Below are 18,277 nucleotides of genomic sequence, written 5' to 3' on the forward strand. Positions count from 1 at the left end.
GCTCATCTTTCTCTCCAAAAACATTCTTACCTGCTGCTCTTCGTTAGTCCCAAGCTTCCCCTTTAGCGCCGACATCATGGCAGGCAAGATCACGCCAAGGTGCCGGGTGAGAGCGTCGCCAGCTACAGATGAAAGGAAGGCCAGGACTCTGGTGTTTACAGGAGGAGAAATAAGCTAAGGGAAACAAGAAGTTAGAAATAAGAAGAATATTTTAAACTACTGACCTGTAACAGGTGGGGTACCCTGCAGCCCCCCAGACATTGTTGGACTACAACTCCCACCCTCCCTGGCTGGGGCTGATGGGAGATGGAGTCCGACAATAATGGAAAGGCTACAGGTTCCCCCATCTCTGTCTGACCTACAGCCCGGACACTGACCCCAGACACTGTTCTGTGACCCCAAATTCCCAAGGGTGCTTTTGCACATCAACCAACCAATAGGCTTGCTCTTGAGTGTGCACACTCAGAACCATGGTGCCACGGCGGGTAGAGTGTTGGCATACAGCGTGCAAGACCCAGATTAAAATTCCCGCTTGGCCCGCAACAACAGTGGCAAGAGTATTGTTAGCCCAGAAATGGAAGCAAGAAGAGATTCCGATGAAAGAAGAATGGCAAACAAAATTAATGGACTATGCAGAATTAGATAAAATGACAGGGAGGATTCGAAACCTGCGGGACCAGAGATTTACAGAAGATTAGAAGACACATACGAACTATTTGAAGAGCAACTGTAACCAACAAATTACGCTAGTAGGACTACAAGAAGCTGTGTAAGGAGAAATGTATGAAGCGTTGCAAATTAGAGAAAGAACAGTGATATTAGTTATGAGCTAAATGTAATTGAAGAAGTGGGAAATGTGTATTTAGTGATTAGATTGGAAAATTTTCAGATGAGATTGATGGAAGTCAAAAAAATTGTGTAAGGTGTTAAAATGTTGATTACTGTTGAAAATGATATGTTGAAAATTAATAAAAATATATTTTAAAAATTCCCGCTTGGCCACAACCTCGCTGAATGCTGCAAGAAGAGCCTTGCTGGATCAGACCAATGGCCTGTCTAGTCTAGCAACCTGTTTCCCATACAGGAAGCAGACGAGCAGGACCTGAGCCCGTTAGCTTTTCCCCAGCCATGTTCCCCAGCATACTGCCTCCGATTCTGGGGGCAGCAACGCTGCCACCACAACTGGCAGTCACTGGAAGCTTTATCCTCTGTGAGCGAAGTCTAGCTCCCTTTCAAAGCTGTCCAAGTTGGTGGCCATCCCTATCTCTTGTGCATCAGTACATAGAGGCCTTGGGCCAGATGCTGCCTAAACTACGTTACAGGATGGGTGTCAGGATAAAACTGGGAGAGGAGAATCGTGCACTCCACCTTTAGCTCCTCGTAAGAAAAGTGGGAAATACATAAGCAGCCAAATCTTGGCCCTCTGCAGCACGCATAGGCAAATTCGGCTCTCCAGATGTTTTGGGACTACAACTCCCATCATCCCTAACTAACAGGACCAGTGGTCAGGGATGATGGGAGTTGTAGTCCCAAAACATCTGGAGGGCCGAGTTTGCCTATGCCTGCTCTGGAGGGTCCACCTACACCTGGGTAGGACTTTTTTTCCTACCTGAGGGCCACATTCCCTCCTGAGGGCCAGATGTCAGCAGTAGGAGGGGCCAGAGGCCAAAGTGGGCAGGGCGACAAGACACACATTATACCTTTAAACAGTAGGCTAGCTTCTACACACCCTTCTCTCTCTGTCGCCCATCCAGGGAGTGTCAGAGTTCAAGGGCACAGTCCAGCCAGGCAAAAACACTCAAGGAGGGTGTAAATTTAGGGCTGGTGAGGGGTGTGGACGGAGGAGAGTTCCAAGAGCCAGTCAGACATTCCTCACTCCTGATGGAAATATGTGTTTTCGAAAACCTTGAGATTTCCATGTAAGTGCTTGAAAAGTTTTAAGATATTTTAAGGTATCATAGAGTTGGAAGGGACCCTGAGGTTCATCCAGTGCAGGCTTCCTTACACTCGGCCCTCCAGATGTTTTGAGACTACAGTTCCCATCATCCCTGACCACTGGACCTGCTAGCTAGGGATCGTGGGAGTTGTAGGCCAAAAACATCTGGAGGGCCGAGTTTGAGGAAGCCTGATCTGGTGCAACCTCCTGCAATGCAGGAATAGGCAGCTGTTCCATTTGGGGATCAAACTTGCAACGCTGGGATTATCAGCACCACGCTCTATCCAACTGAGCTATTGCAACTGCTTATCCAGGAACTGAGCTGAGAGGGACTCACCTTTCAAAGGTTACATAAAGGGTGGGGCAGGGGGGAGTGTTCACACACATACCTTTGGCACCAAGTAAGGCAGCACCACTCGGCTCTTCACAGCCATCACCTGCTTAAGGCCATCCAGAGCAAACTCCGACGTCTCTTCACATTCCTACGAGGAGGAAAAGGAAAGAAGCCATTGTATGTACACCCATTACAGCCACTGCAAGCATTATTGTAAGCATTACTTGTCCAGGAAGGTAAAGGTAAAGGGACCCCTGACCATTAGGTCCAGTCGTGGCCGACTCTGGGGTTGCGGCGCTCATCTCGCTTTATTGGCAGAGGGAGCCGGCGTACAGCTTCCGGGTCATGTGGCCAGCAGGACTGAGCCACTTCTGGAGAACCAGAGCAGCGCACGGAAACACCGTTTACCTTCCCACCGGAGCGGTACCCATTTATCTACTTGCACTTGACATGCTTTCGAACTGCTAGGTTGGCAGGAGTAGGGACCGAGCAATGGGAGCTCACCCCGTCGCAGGGATTCGAACCGCCGACCTTCCGATCGGCAAGCCCTGGGCTCTGTGGTTTAACCCACAGCGCCACCCGCGTCCCTTTGTCCAGGAAGCTAAAAACCCTTTAAACATGAAATCGGATTTCATCAGCTCCATTGATGGTCTGGCCACTGCAGGGGGAGGCCTGCCCCATCCTCTCCACCTGCCAGATCCATCCCCAACAGCAAAGACATAAGATGTCAAGAACGGTGTTGCTGGGGACCCATTTAAGCCAATGGTGGGAGAATCTGTACTTCTGCTAACTCCCAGTTCCCCAGCCCTGATCCAAGCCCAGCGATTCATCTTCCAGCACCCAAATGCCCCTGGAAGTCCCCAAAGCCATGATGCTGGTCCTCAGCATCTGACATTCAGAGATTTGCTGTCTCTGTACACAGAGGTTCCCACTTAGCTTTCATCAATTAGTCCACCTTCCAAGTTCTGAAGTTATTTTTGGGGTGTTCTCTGCAGCACCTCAAAATAAGGAGAGCTACTGCTGCATATATTTCCTAATCCAACAGGACACAGAAAGAAAGAACTTCTGATGCGCTCACCAGCTGCTTCAGCAAGAAGGGCAGGATGTCTTCCAGAGCCTGGTACCCGACGGTAGAGTGCAGCTGTTCGAAGGTCTTTGCGGCTGCTTCCCGGACCTCCTCCAAAGGGTCGCACAGAGCTTTCCTCACTGTTGGGACCAGAGACTCTGAGAAACACAGCACCTGGAAAGGGGGCAGATGAAGACCGCTGCTGGGTGGATTTCCATGGCGAGTACAAGGGGAAAGGTGCAGTCAAGTTTTCATTTCTTAGTACAGTGGTACCTCGGGTTAAGTATTTAATTCGTTCCGGAGGTCCGTACTTAACCTGAAACTGTTCTTAACCTGAAGCACCACTTTAGCTAATGGGGCCTCCTGCTGCTGCTGCGCCTCCAGAGCACAACTTCTGTACTCATCCTGAAGTAAAGTTCTTAGCCTGAAGCACTATTTCTGGGTTAGCGGAGTCTGTAACCTGAAGCGTATGTAACCTGAAGTGTATGTAACCCAAGGTACCACTGTACAGAAAGTACTGATCTGATGTATAGAGATCTTTCCCATTCTGATTAGTTCAGGAGGGTTCTGGAAGATTTCTTTCCATGTGGGGAAAGGTGCAATCGACTTCTAGGAAACCTATGCAAAGTTGTGTTTTCTGTGAAGTTCCATTGTACATAATAGAAAGAGGTTAAAAGGTAAAGAAGCCCTGGATGGTTAAGTCCAGTCAAAGGCGACGATGAGGTTGTGGCGCTCATCTCGCTTTCAGGCTGAGGGAGCCGGCGTTTGTCCACAGACAGCTTTCTGGGTCACGTGGCCAGCATGACTAAACCACTTCTGGTGCAAAAGAACACTGTGACAGAAACCAGAGCGCATGGAAACGCCATTATCCTTCCCATTGCGGCAGTACCTATTTATCTACTTGCACTGGTTTGCTTTCAAACTGCTGGATTGGCAGAAGATGGGACAGTGCAACGGGAACACACCCCGTTGCGGGGATTCAAACTGCCAAGCTTCTGATCGGCAAGCCCAAGAGGCTCAGTGGTTTAGACCACAGCGCCACACATGCACACAATTGCCTTGAAACTGAAGCACCTGGTGTTTTCAGGGTCCCTTAGCTTTGGAGCCTACAGAACAGCTTCTTCTCAGTGTTCTCCCTGCACCTTCTCCAGAAGGACCCTAGGAACCCATCCTCAGTGGTTGGTTTGCCTCCTTTCGCTCTGATTGGCTCCAATCAGCACAAAGGGAGAGAAGACTTCTCAGGGACTACAAAGCTCTCCTTTCATGCCCACTGACGCTGGAGACAGGGACCCTGCTGCAGAAATAGTCGAGGGTCTTTGACCCACCCCCACAACCCCAGAGTACTACACTATTGGAATTGATACATTTCCTGACTACTTCAATAATTATTATCGGCCAAAATGGGAAGAAAAGGAGAAAAGGTTCTATGAGAGAATAGATAACTAAAGTTTTGAACATGGTAAACTTAGAAATATGGTTAATAAACAGAGAACGTCCTTGTGGAAAAACGGAATGTTTTCATAATTTACTAGAGCAGTTGTTGCTTGGAACTCTGAATTTGATTAAATATGTTAAATCCGCTTTTTGTCTGATTTTGGTTTTGGATATTTACTATCTTCTGGCATTCCTTAAGTTAACTACATCCTTCTTCTTTTTTAATTTGGTTTCCATGTAAAGCATAATAATAAAGACGACTAAAATAAATAACTAAAGCAGCCCAGCCCACCAGGTTCTAAGTTACTGCTGCTGTGAGCAAGAACTTACAGCATCCCTGCTGGTGGACTTCATGATCTCACTCAGGCCAATGCAGACTCCTTGCCTCTTGTCACTCTTCTCTGACCTCAGACCTTCCTCCAAAATGGGGATGATTTCTGGAAGAATCTTCTCCCCCAGCTTCCGGACAAGGTCCCCCAACGTGCGTGCTGCAATCTGCCGATAGAGAGTTTTAGGTGTGTCAAAAAAGAGCTAGTCACAAGGTTTTAAAAGAAGCAAAAACAACTGCACTTGGAAGGGCTGGCTGTCCCCGCTCTTATTCACTGTGAATGTCCCATTATGCTTTTCCTATTATTATTATTATTATTATTATTATTATTATTATTATTACATTTCTATCCCACGCTTCCTCCTGAAGGAGCCCAGGGCAGTAAACACATGTGATAAAACAATTTTTCTTACAAGAGAGAGGTTGTAACAATTAAAGCATCTGCTAAATGATTCCAATACAGATGCAGGCTTTGAAAAATATCTACCTAAAAAGTTGTGTTGGGGAAGGAAGGTCTTCAGTGAGTGCCGGAAAGGCAACAAAAGAGACCCCTGTATAATATTCAACAAGAAGGACTCCTATGTTGCATGAAACAGACCACCTGATAGGTTGGTATCTGCTATCGACTGAGTAGCAACAGATCGCTGCCTCATGGAGCTCACATTCCAAGTTTTAAGGACGAGGAGAAAGGTGGAGGAAAAGGTAGAGAGGAAAAGAGGGAACAATCCCTTCATGAGAGAGAGAGGGGAAATTTGAATTTGATTATTTCAGTCACAGACCAGTTCCAGCCCACATACAATATCAAGGAAATCATAAAACACGATAGGGATACATCTGAATTTGCAATTAGGTAAAACAGGGACGATACAGATATAGCAACAGTTAAAAAATATATACAGTGGTGCCCCGCAAGACGAATGCCTCGCAAGACGGAAAACCCGCTAGACGAAAGGGTTTTCCGTTTTGGAGGTGCTTCGCAAAACGAATTTCCTATGTGCTTGCTTCGCAAGACGAAAATGTCTTGCGAGTTCCTGCCAGGTTTTTTTCCTTTTCCCCCCTTTTTCCCAAGCCGCTAAACCGCTTATCAGCTGATGGCTAAGCCGCTTATCAGCTGATCTTTAAGCCGCTTAACAGCTGATGCTAAGCCGCTTATCAACTGATCGTTAAGCCGCTTATCAGCTGTTCTTTAAGCCGCTTATCAGCTGATCGTTAAGCCGCTTATCAGCTGATCTTTAAGCCGGCTAAGCCGCTAATACTGTAGCGCTAAGCCGCTAAACCTCTAATGGGCTTGCTTCGCAAGACGAAAAAACCCGCAAGACGAAGAGACTCGCGGAACGGATTCTTTTCGTCTTGCGAGGCACCACTGTAAATTAAAACTTAGTCATTAACATATAACCTAAAATTATCATTTAAAACCTTAATCATTATGATAGCACAGCTTGTTCCCTAAGTTTTATGGCAATCGTACAGAATTTGGCTACCCTTAACGTGATCTCAGGATCCTTGTCCTCCAACAGGGATTTTAGACATTGAAGTTCAGATTCATTTGGAGATTTTGAGAGAGAGAAGATAACCATTTTACACGTGCGTAAAGTCTACGCATTATGAGGGGCTGAGGTCTCACTTTATCCCACATGCCTAACCTGCTCCCAGAAATCCAACAGACTCTTGTGTCCCACTGGAATACATAGCAGAACATCCACAAATTCAACCGATCTAGCACTGATCCCCACAGTCCCAATTTTGTGCAATGAACACTACATTGTGGCGTAGGAGCCAACTACAGTGGTGCCCCGCAAGAAGAATGCCTCGCAAGACGAAAAACCCGCTAGACGAAAGGGTTTTCCGTTTTTCGATGCGCTTCGCAAGACGAATTTCCCTATGGGCTTGCTTCGCAAAATGAAAAAGTCTTGCGAGTCTTGCGATTTTTTTCGCTCCCCCCCCCCCTTTTCTAAGCCGCTAAGCCTTTAATAGCCGCTAAACTGCTAATAGTGCTAATCCGCTAAGACGCTAATAGGGTTGCTTCGCAAGACGAAAAAACCGCTAGACGAAGAGACTCGCGGAACGGATTAATTTCGTCTTGCGAGGCACCACTGTACTAGGGGCCGTGTGGGTTTCGGCCCCCAAAATAAAATATTTGAGGGGGCCGGGCCCCCACAAAGTCAATGGACATTCCCATTCAAATAGTGTGTGTGTGTGTGTGTGTGTGTGTACTGCACCATGTGATCAATTATGGGGGGCGGGGCTTACCTGGACCCCCACAATATTTTATTCAAGTTGGCACCCCTACATTGCAGAATCATAAAGCGAAACTCTGTTAACACCTGAAAAGTGGCAGAGTCAAGTTGGTTGGCCCAAAGACTTAACTGTTCTCTTGTCCGCACAGGTGCTGGCCAAGAATCCCAGGAGCAGGCCGAAGAGCGTTGGCAGAATCTCGCGGAGCGTGCGAGGCGTGTTGGAGACGACGATTTTCCAAACGTGCAAGGATGCCTGGCGGACGGCCAGCTGCGTATCCGAGCGGCCCATGTACAACCCCGCCAGCACCCGGTTCCTCCTCTCCACTCCGAGCGCGTTAATGATTGCCTGGAAAAATAAAAAGAATGTGTTATTTTAAAAAAAAAAAAAGAGGTGCAGCCAAGAAAACAAGTTTTGGTTTGCATCCAGCGTTTGACACACTGAGAGTAGACTCACTGAAACTGTATGCGTTCTTTGTATGCAGTTTAACAATGGAACTCACTGCTGCAGGAAGCAGTGATGGCTACTAATTTGGATGGCTTAAAAAGAGGATTGGACAAGCTCTTGGAGGGCAAGGCTATCAATGGCCACGGACCAAAATGCTTATGCCCTTCCTCTACACTTGGAGGCTGTAATACTTCAGGATGCTGTTGCTGGAAACCACAGGAGGGGTGAGGGCTCTTGTCCTCTGTGAGAACAGGATGCCACCTTGCTTGAGCCACTGCCCTGATCTAGCAGGCTGTTCTTATGACTGCAAACTGCTTCAACCATTCTTAATATTTTATTTCTTTAAAACTGTTGTAACCAGCGCCCTGGGAGCTCATGGTGGAGGGCAGGTAAGAAATCAAACGAGCAGCAACAGCAACATAAGATGCATGGATTTCTATGAGTCTTCTCCTCTGAGGAGAATTTATCTGGATAAAGCCCACTGCATTTCACACTAGCAAGAAACATACTACAGGGCCAAACTAGGGAAGGCATTCATTGGGAGATCTCAAATCATATCGTTCATCTCTTCACATTCCCTACCCCGAAAGAAGGGAAAGCAATATTTTTTGGGAGGAGAGATCTACCAGTGAAGCAAAAGGAACTGGTTTTTTAATATAAGGTTGGCGGCGGCTATTTAAAAAAAAGGAGGGAAAAGGAAAAAAGAGGGTAGTTATATATCAAGTGTTTGAAATTCCCCAGGTGCCATGTGTGTTTTGCTACTGGTGCAGGTCCAATTGCAAGTATAGCAGTACCTTGGTTTACGAACTTAGTCCGTTCTTAAACCAAAACATTCTTAAACCAAGGCGTGTTTTCCCATAGCAGCGGGGGACTCAAATTACAAATGGAACACACACAACAGGAAGTGGAACATGTTCTGCTTCCAAGGCAAAATTCACAAACCGAAACACCTACTTCCGGGTTTGCAGTGTTCTTAATCCAAGTTGTTAATAAACTAAGCTGTTATTAAACCAAGGTAACACTGCACGTTGAGATTTCTGGGTGTCAGGGTTGGCAACCGCAGTTTAAAAACCTCTGCCCTAGTCCATGGTTAATACCATTTCCATTTCCACTGTGTGTGCTTCTCCTCCTTGCATACTGGGACAAGTGAACTGTTGTAAGAGCAAGCTACAGTCAGGCAATGTAGCCGAGACAAAAGAATCATAGAAATGTAGAACTGTAACGTTAGAAAGGGGTCGTCTAGCCCAACCCCCTGGCGAACAGACCTTCTGTTGTGGCAACCGTAACCTAAGTTTAAGGTGCCATTTGGCTTATACACCTGAGTTTCTAACACTGCAAATATCCACCGTCTTGCCTAGTCTGGGCTCCAGCTGTTTGTTCTCAAAGCAGCCAGGAGAGGAAAGGACAGCACTCGCCTTGTTGGACTGGGCTGTTCCAAAGTTGTCGTCCTCAGAAGCCGTCTCCGTTGTCATCTTCCCTGTGACTCCCGAAATATAGAAGAGGAGGTCCCCAAGTAGCTGAACTGAGCTGTACCTGTTTGAAAAATAAATTTAAAAAGAGGGCAGATAAGGCAAGATTGACGTATAGCACAAACGAGAAAGCATTTTTCAGCAGAGGGCAGCATTCCCTTCTGCAAAACCTCTGGGAGTCACATGACCCTGGGCAGGGTCAGAAACAAAAGTGGGTGGAGCCATGAGGGTGAATTCTATCTTTGTACAGTAGGGTAGCTGTACACACCCCAGTCGAGCAAGAACAAATAAGTAAACAGCGAAGCAGGACCGGAGTGTGGGTGTGGCCTCTGGAGAGCCCCGGGGGCACTGAGGGAGGACTGGAGGGTCGCATTGGTCCCCTGTGTATGAGGTTCTCTGTCCCCATTCTAAATAATAATAATTTTATTTATACCCCGCCCTACCCAGCCAAGGCCAGGCTCAGGGCAGCTAACAACCAATAATAAAAACAAGTTGAATGAATACAACTTAAAAAACAAGATTAAAATACAACATTAAAACATTAAAATGCAGCCTCATCACAGGAGGAGAAAGGAAAAAAGAAAGAGAGGGAGGGAATCAAATTGACTCCAAGCCAAAGGCCAGCCGGAACAACTCTGTCTTACAGGCCCTGCGGAAAGAAATCAGATCCCGCAGGGCCCTGGTCTCATGAGACAGAGCGTTCCACCAGGCCGGAGCCAGTGTAGGGAAGACCCTGGCTCTGGTTGAGGCTAATCTGACTTCCTTAGGGCCCGGGACCTCTAGGGTGTTGCTATTTATGGACCTTAAGGTCCTCCGTGGGGCATACCGGGAGAGGCGGTCCCGTAGGTACGAGGGTCCTAGGCCATGAGATTCCCCGCAAGTGAGAAGCCACATGAATGGGAAGTTGGCTCTAACCTGATTCTCCAGAGGTCATCGAAGAGGCCTTGCTCCAGCTGAGGCAAGAGGAGCGCAATGGCTGTCTCTGCGTACATGCTTATGATCCTCTGCCCAGCGCGCAAAGCCGTGTCCCGCACGAACTCGTTCTCGTCTGCCAGCGCCTAAATAGGAGGGTACAAATTAGCAACAAGGGTTGGTTTTGTGGGCGCAGCACAGGAGCTAAGAGTGGAATCTCCAGCCGTCAGAGACTTGGAGGCTCCTCCATTCTCGTGACTTGAATGCAAGCCTCCATCCCTTCTGGATGGAAGGATCAAAAACCTGCCCCGAAAATCCTACCTTAAGGATGCAAGGAATGATGGGCCCAACATAAGGTGTGAACTTATCCCCAAAGGTGATGGGCAGGTAGTTGAACATCATGATGTAACCGTCCCGGACATGGGGGGCGATGTCCACTTTGCTTGCTGTAGCCACGATTTCTGGCATAAGTTTCTCCAGCTTCTCCACTCCTAAGCCAGCCATGACTTCAGCCAGACCTGGAAAAGATGGTGTGTTTTGGTGTAACTCTCTTGCTCAGGATCGCACGAGTGTGTATACCCGCAAAAGGTATGAGCCCATAGAAATGCAGAATGTGCCACTGGGTTCAGAACAGCCTTCTGAGAATCTCTTACTTTTCTGGGTTTAATAAGACAAAGCAAATAGCTAGCCCATATGTTTGTGAAGGTGTGATCAAACAATGTGTGGGCAGCCTCTGGTAAAATCCCAGAGCCTGCAAGGGATTTCAGTGACTGGAGGACTTCAATGATGTATACAGCTTCCTGCCCCACCCATGCCCGGGAATAGCAGAATCTGAAATGCCTTGGTGAGGTAAACCCCGTCTCTTGTGGGTGAGGAGCCACAGCAAAATGGCTGAGCGCATATTGGCACAGAATCTACATTGACAAATAAGTCTCTCTCAGCATATAAAGCAGCTTCCAAGATTTTCGATGTTCACAACAACTTTGCGAAGTAGGCCATTTAGAAACCTGATCTTGCAAAATGGTGCGACGGGGCAGAGAGTAACTTGAAAGCTGGTGTGGTTGTACCGGCGAGAGTGTCAGACTAGCACCTGGGAGGGACCCGTGTTCAAAATCCCTATGTGGCGGCTGTGAAGCTCACTGGGTGACCTTGGGGGCCGGTCACTGCTTCTTAGCACAACCCACCTTTGAATCCTTTTCTCTCGGGTCTTGGTCCAAGACTCTTATCTAACCACACCACCACAATGGCTCTCTCCCATAATAAGTAAATAACTTTGCCTGAGGCTGCCCAAAATGCTGGCGAGCTGAGCAGGCAACCAGCCCCCAACTCCCTCGCAGCCAAATCCATTGTTTTTATCAAGGAAACAGCCTGCTGTCCTTGCCTTGGGCGGCCCCAGACCGATCCACCGAACTCTGCTCATACGTCAGGGTCTCCATCAGCCAAGGCAGCAGGTCCTCGAAGCAAGACTCGCCCATCCCCTTCACCATGGCTCCCAGCGCCTTCGCGGATACCGTGCGCACCTGAGAGTCCAAAGGAAAGGATTGTGGGAAACAGGGAGGAAAAGGTGAGGGGGGAAAGGCCACCGAATGAAGGAACTGCACCGAGATGGCATACCTCAGGCACCGGGTCCAGCAAAGAGGCCTTCAGACCTGGGGTCACACTGGGCAGATAAGGAGCCAGATCCTGAAATGGAGATGGTGGACAGGTTAAGTGGGATGAACATCACAAATTGGGATTTTGGCATCAGTGCACATGGACCTTGGAAGGGTGCAGATGGCAAACGGCGCAGATAATATGTGCGCCCTGTTTTTCACTTAGCATCCAGTCCCCCTCCAAACACAGCTGGGGGGGCAACAAACAGCAAAGTCATGGCCTGTAGAGGCTCTGTCCTCAGGGAACCATTTCTACATATGTGGATCTGCTGCAGTTCCTGTAGGGATGGGGAGCAACACATCCAGGGGCCACATGTGGCCCTCCAGGCCTTTCTATCTGGCCCTCGGAACCATACCCAGGATGCACCTCTGACCAGTCATGATCCACCCCTTGCATATTTTATCTAAATCTATAGCTATCTGCAGTGCTTTTTTTCTTTAAAAAAATTTGTTTAGGGGACTCTCATTTTCCTACTCATGAGGCCAAACTATGTGAGGTCAAACTTAGATTCACAAAATGTTCTAAAGCAAAGATTATGGGATAATGCACACAGTGACTTGTGATCTCGATCACACGCAGTCTGTAGTCCGCTGGCAGTAGGAGTTCAATATGGGTATGTCTTTAAGTTAACATCTTACATTAAAAACCTGACAGTACCAAACTACCGAAGGCTTTTCACCAAAGCCAGACTAAATGTCTTTCCCTCTGTAGTGTTGGATGGTAGGTTGAGAGGAGTTCCCTACCAGGACAGACTTTGCTCGTGTGCTCAAGACATCGATTCCATAAAACATATTTTGTTGCATTGTGCAAAATATGAGCAAGCCAGGGCTGAACTGATAATAATACCCTTGCTGGTACCTTTCCCGAGAAAATCAGAGGCTCACTATGTCAGGTTCCTACTGGAAGACCGGACAAATGCTAGAACGTTAGCAGTGGCAAAGTTTTTATCGGTGGTTGCAAGAACAAATGAGCCCTATATTCTAAACAAAATGCTTGTTTAACCTGGAGGTAGGCTGTATGAATTGTGTATTGATTTGTAATGATTTGTTGGGTCTCTGGACCGTAATAAAGATTGATGATTCACAAAATGTTTAGGGGTATGCGTACCCCTGCATCCCCCCAGAAAAACGCACTGGCTAGCTGTGTATGTATGTATGTATGTATCTATCTATCTATCTATCTATCTATCTATCATTGCTTTTTCATATAAATAATTTAAACGACAATAGGCAACATCAACAATCTGTCTGTCATTTCTTAAAAAGAGGCCTAACTGCGTCTTAAGGTTGGAACCACTACTCGGAACAAGTTTATGATGCATATGAACAATTCAAGTCCAATAAGTCTCCAGGTGCTTCTGTGAGTCTGGGGAGGTTGCCTTGATTGATCGTTGCATCTCACATAGGAGATGAATGGATGTCAGGAGTTACAGAACTCATCTTGCCTCTGGCTGTCAGTTTCATACCCTGAATCTATTGCATGTTTTTGCCTGGCTGAGATGTGTCTTTGACCTGCGACAAGGGCTCTTGTTTGTCCAGACGGAGGACAGAGAGAGGCGTGTGTGTAGAAACTAGCCTGCTGTACGAAGGTAAAATTTACATTCATTGCTCCACCCCCTTTTGAGTCTGGCCCCGCCTACCAATGGCATGTGGCCCCCGCAGGAGGTAATGTGGCCCCTGAGCCGGAAAAAGGCTCCCACCCCTGGCTCTGAAGCCTCTCTCCAGCTCACCTTCTGATCCGTCAAAGAGTACATGTTGCCGATGATCTGGGCGGCCATTTTCCTTGTGTCTGTGGAGCGGTCCTGGAAAGCCCTCTGGACGATGGGCATGATGAGAGCCAGTGAAGGGGCGTCAATGAAATGGACAAATTTTGTGTCCAGCAGGGTCTGCAGGCACTTCTGCGTCTTTCTGGATGGGTCTGTCAAGGCATCCAACAGGACAGGTGCAATCGCTGCATGGAGGGGAAGAAAAGGAGGAGGACATGGTCAGGATCAGAGCAAAGAGCCGGCTGATAGCTTGGCAACAACAGTCCGTATATTAGTAACCCATATGTAAAATGCTGCTGGAAACAACCTGTGACGCCTCTGTTGAAAGTGATGCACCAGCTGCCTATTTTCGACCTGGCTAAATTCAAGATTTCATTAGATGTCTATAAAGTCCTGTTCCATTCTGGACTGAGGCCAGCAGCTGGTATTCAGAGGTATACTGCTTCAGTACACGGAGGTTCTATCCAGACTCCATAATTAGTAGCCATTGATACATCCAACCTCCATGCTTGGTTCCACCTGCTCCCTTCAACAGCAAACTCAGTAGAGTCCAAGCCATTATGTACTACGCAACGGGGTCACGGAGAAACAAGAGGGAGATGTCAGCAGGCCTGGAGGAACCCCACGATTTTCAGAACTATGGAGGGGGAAATGGGAGCAGGGAATCCCAAAGGAGCAACAGCCCAATGAGGACTGTGTATGCTTAGGGACCATGGAACTCCAAATATCTGGAGCAGAAAATAGGAAATAGGCGGGGGAATGGAGTATCCTGGAATAGGGTTGGGTAGGGTAGAGTTAGCTGGCTGGCTCCCTGAATCTCATGTTTTATTGTGCTTTATTTTTAATTTGCAATGTGGTCCCATTTGTTCCACCTTGCACGCCTCAAGAGAAAGATGCTAGTCCACACAGAAACACAAACTACAAACTCTTACCCAAGATCTCGGGGTTCCTGATAACCGACCCAATTTGCCGGAGCGCCTGCTGCCCAGCCTTCTGGACCTTCACGTGGGAGTCTGTGAGCACCTCGGTGAGTTTTGGCACAATGTTTGGCAAGCAGGAGGAGAGTTGTTTGGGGGCGCAGTAAGCCATGGCACCCAGCAGCTCCACTGACCCTGGTGGGGAAGAGCAGGAAGGCAGGGAATGATGGAATGATAGATAGATGATAGATAGATCGATAGATCGATAGACAGAGGCAGAGTTAGAAGTCAGTCCACAGGGCAGCCTTACTAGGAAGTCATATCCACCAAGCTCGGTGGGACCCCCCTCAACCAAAATTAAGTGTACAGAGGATTACACCTGCAGTCATCATGCAGCTTCAAAAGTTTTGGAGAGCTAAGATAAACAGTGGCCAACAGAGACTAAATTTCATTCTCAATGGACCCTGCCACCCATAGCTGTCAACCTTCCCTTTTTTTGCGGGAAATTCCCTTATTCCAGCGCTGTTTCCCACTGCTTCCCACTGCTATCCCAGATTGTTAGATAACCCGTAGACTGTCCCCGGGACAGGTGAGGATGCTGATCCCTTTTTTTCGAGGCTGCTGATCCCTTATTTTCAAATCTGAAAGTTGACAGCTATGCTGCTACCACTACTTAAACAATAAACTTCAAGAGCCTAAGGTTTCCCAGAAGCTGTAAAGATCCTATCTAGTTAGGATGGCTCTTTGCAGAGAATAATACCTGAGCAAAATAAGGCAAGGCTGGTATAATCTTCCTGCAAGAACGAAGGAGCTACAGCCATTCCAAAAGCTGTCAGTCAGCCTCCCTTCCCTTAAATGAAAAACGAACCCAGTCCCAAGTTCTTACCAGCTTTGGTTCTCCAAGACTCCTCCTCAAGCGCAGCCAGCAACGAAGGCAGCACCAGCTTCACCCCGTGGGCACTCAGGTTACTCATCACGGCCTTGGCGCAATCGTCCGCGGCCTCAAAGGAAGGAAACGGAGAAGTCACAACTGGCCTCAACCCACTTCGAGATCCAGCAGCCAAACATTATGGAGGATCAGTCTCACACCAGCAATGAACCATGTATGCAGGGGTGGGGGCACCAGAAAACTAAATCTAAGGTGAGGTAGCCACTGTGGTGCCTTCCAGGTGATGCTGAACTACAACTCCCATCATTCCTGGCCATGCTGGCTGGGGCTGATGGGATTTGGAGTCCATTAACATCCAGAGGACTCCGCACTGGCTGTCCCTGGGCCAAGGGAATCACCATACAATTATTTGTCATGCATTTTTATGCTTATCAGCAGTAGCAGACTGGAGCGAGTTTCTCTGTCTCCAGTCAGGACCCACATAATGTTTTTTAAGGTGTTATGCTCGTGATATACAGTTGCGCTCTTATCTGATTTTCACCTAGTTTTAAGGAATTCCTTCTTGGGTGTTTACTGCGTAAGTATGCTAATTAAGAGATTATTATGTCCAGCAGCATCTGGTTGGCCAGTGTGTGAACAGGATGCTGGAAGAGATGACCCTGATCCTGCAGCCAGGTGCTTCTTATGTTCTTATGCAATAAGGGAAGGTTACTGCCACCATCGGGACGCGGGTGGCGCTGTGGTCTAAACCACAGAGCCTAGGGCTTGCTGATTAGAAGGTTGGCAGTTCGAATCCCCGCGATGGGGTGAGCTCCCATTGCTCGGTCCCTGCTCCTGCCAACCTAGCAGTTCGAAAGCACGTCAAAGTGCAAGTAGATAAATAGCTACCACTCCAGGGGGAAGGTAAATGGCGTTTCCGTGCGCTGCTCTGGTTCGCCAGAAGCTGCTTAGTCATGCTGGCCACATGACCCGGAAGCTGTATGCCGGCTCCCTCGGCCAGAGTCGTCCGCTACTGGACCTAATGGTCAAGGGTCCCTTTACCTTTACCTTTACTGCCACCATGGGGAACAGGGTGCTGGACCTGGGCAGGGGGTGGGTGAGTGGCTTTGGCCTAATCCAGCAGCGCAATGCTTCTTTCGTCCTTAACCTACTGCCCTGGCAACACCAGGTGCTTCTTACCTCTCGGACGTACTGATTCCCGTCTCCGAAGCAAAGCAGCAGGTGGGGCAAGACGTGGACCACGTAAGGCTCAAAGAGCTTCCCAAGCATGCTGCAGAGCATCTCAAAGGCAAACAAGGCCCCTAAATGGGAGGCAAACAAGGCTTTTATCAGGGCAAGGGGAGGACTGGCAAGCGAGGCTCTGTCCCCGCCAACTTTCTCTCAGCCTGCAAGCACAAAACATGAAATGAAGGAAAGGGTTGGAATTTTCCGTGAAGTTTATCTCTGCTTCCCCCACCCCCTTCTAATTTCTGTCTCAACCACCCTTCTCAAAAAAAGCAAGATCACGATGCCCAGCCACTGGGTGTAGCCTGAAATAGGGAAATGCTGCAACTGCCTTAGTTCAGGCCAATCACAACAAGACAAACACAATACGTAGGCTAATAATTAGCAGAGAATATATAATAGATTAATGGTATCATTCAAATTTCAATTTGTTGAAAAATATCGGGTATGTACCTTTATTTATTTATTCTGTTTTGTATATTCTGCTTTATTTTACAATGTGTATGCAGGTAGCTCAGTTTTGTTATCATTCATCGATTGTATGCCTTGTATCTTATTTCCAGCTGATGAAGACTATCATGAAACAGTAGTATCATTTCGGAGACACTGTTTTTTTGAAACTTTTGAGACACCTTCTGTTGAAACTTTTGAAAGACTATTGTGAGACTGTCCTTAGACATCTGTTTTGAACACACAGCTTAACGATCCTCACTACCGCTCTGTTATATTGTACATGTGAACTTTGATTGGCTTATTCCTGTAATTTGAATGGTATCATTATTCTATTATATATTCTCTACTATAAGCCTACATGTTGTGTTTGTATTGTTATGATTGGTTCTTATTGCAACACAGGGGGTTGTTTTTAGTTCAGGCCAAGACTGCTCTGGGACCCCCTAGGTCTGAACTAAGGGTTGTATCCAATGCAGTGCTGAGTTAAAGTTGCTTAGCAGTACAGCTGTTCTGCAGGCAAAAGGTTTTGCACCAACGGAATGGACCCCTGGTCTTGTCTGAAAGGTGGTTTTGACGCATGTCAGGCTGTCACATGGGTGAATATCGCCGCCTGGTATCCAAGGCAGGAAATGTTCAGAGTTGAGAAGTATGCAGCTGCTTCCTGTCCTCAGTCCATTTCCTGTCTTCATCCAAAGTGGATTATCTATCAAGCTCTGGACCTTGGCTTCATAGTTTCTCCTTCGGTGTGAGCCGTGAGTGTTGTTTTGTACCAACGGAACACTTTTTTGCACAAGAGAAGGCGTCAGGCCGTTGGCAACTTTGTCACGTGATAAGACTGTGAAATCTGTTGCGCAACCAGTAGAACCGTTCTACCAGATCCCCATTGCAAAACATTAAAATTTGCGAGTCCCTAATAAACTACAAGAATTTGCTGAAAATAATAAACTACAAGAATTTGCTGAAATGGCGCAGTTGACAAATAGCCTGAGAAGCAATTCAAAACAAAAATTTATGGAAAAATGGGATAGATATAAGATATATGTTAAAAAATATAGTAAAGGTACGTTATCTATGCTAGCATTTGATTGACGTTGGAGAAAAATTGAGTTGAGTAACAAGATCAAGGGTACATATTGATATAGGAATGTATTAGATAAAATGTAAAGAAATATACAATAATAAGAGTACATTCACTTGTAAAAAAAGAAATATACG

General features: G+C 47.2%; 1 protein-coding gene across 1 annotated transcript in view; it reads right to left on the minus strand.

Annotated features, from left to right (window-relative positions):
• GCN1 (GCN1 activator of EIF2AK4) overlaps positions 1–18,277 on the minus strand; it is a 66,777-nt gene that overhangs the window by 13,605 nt on the left and 34,895 nt on the right. Inside the window, 14 exon segments of the mRNA XM_080986555.1 lie at positions 31–174; positions 2,326–2,418; positions 3,349–3,510; positions 5,101–5,265; positions 7,466–7,681; positions 9,196–9,313; positions 10,165–10,307; positions 10,483–10,679; positions 11,543–11,681; positions 11,776–11,844; positions 13,544–13,764; positions 14,512–14,691; positions 15,383–15,497; positions 16,565–16,686. Of these exon segments, the coding sequence (XP_080842681.1) occupies positions 31–174; positions 2,326–2,418; positions 3,349–3,510; positions 5,101–5,265; positions 7,466–7,681; positions 9,196–9,313; positions 10,165–10,307; positions 10,483–10,679; positions 11,543–11,681; positions 11,776–11,844; positions 13,544–13,764; positions 14,512–14,691; positions 15,383–15,497; positions 16,565–16,686 (2,084 nt within the window).

The sequence above is a fragment of the Podarcis pityusensis genome (genome assembly GCF_964106645.2).
Source record: "Podarcis pityusensis genome assembly, chromosome: 16".
In the NCBI taxonomy this organism is placed as follows: domain Eukaryota; kingdom Metazoa; phylum Chordata; class Lepidosauria; order Squamata; family Lacertidae; genus Podarcis; species Podarcis pityusensis.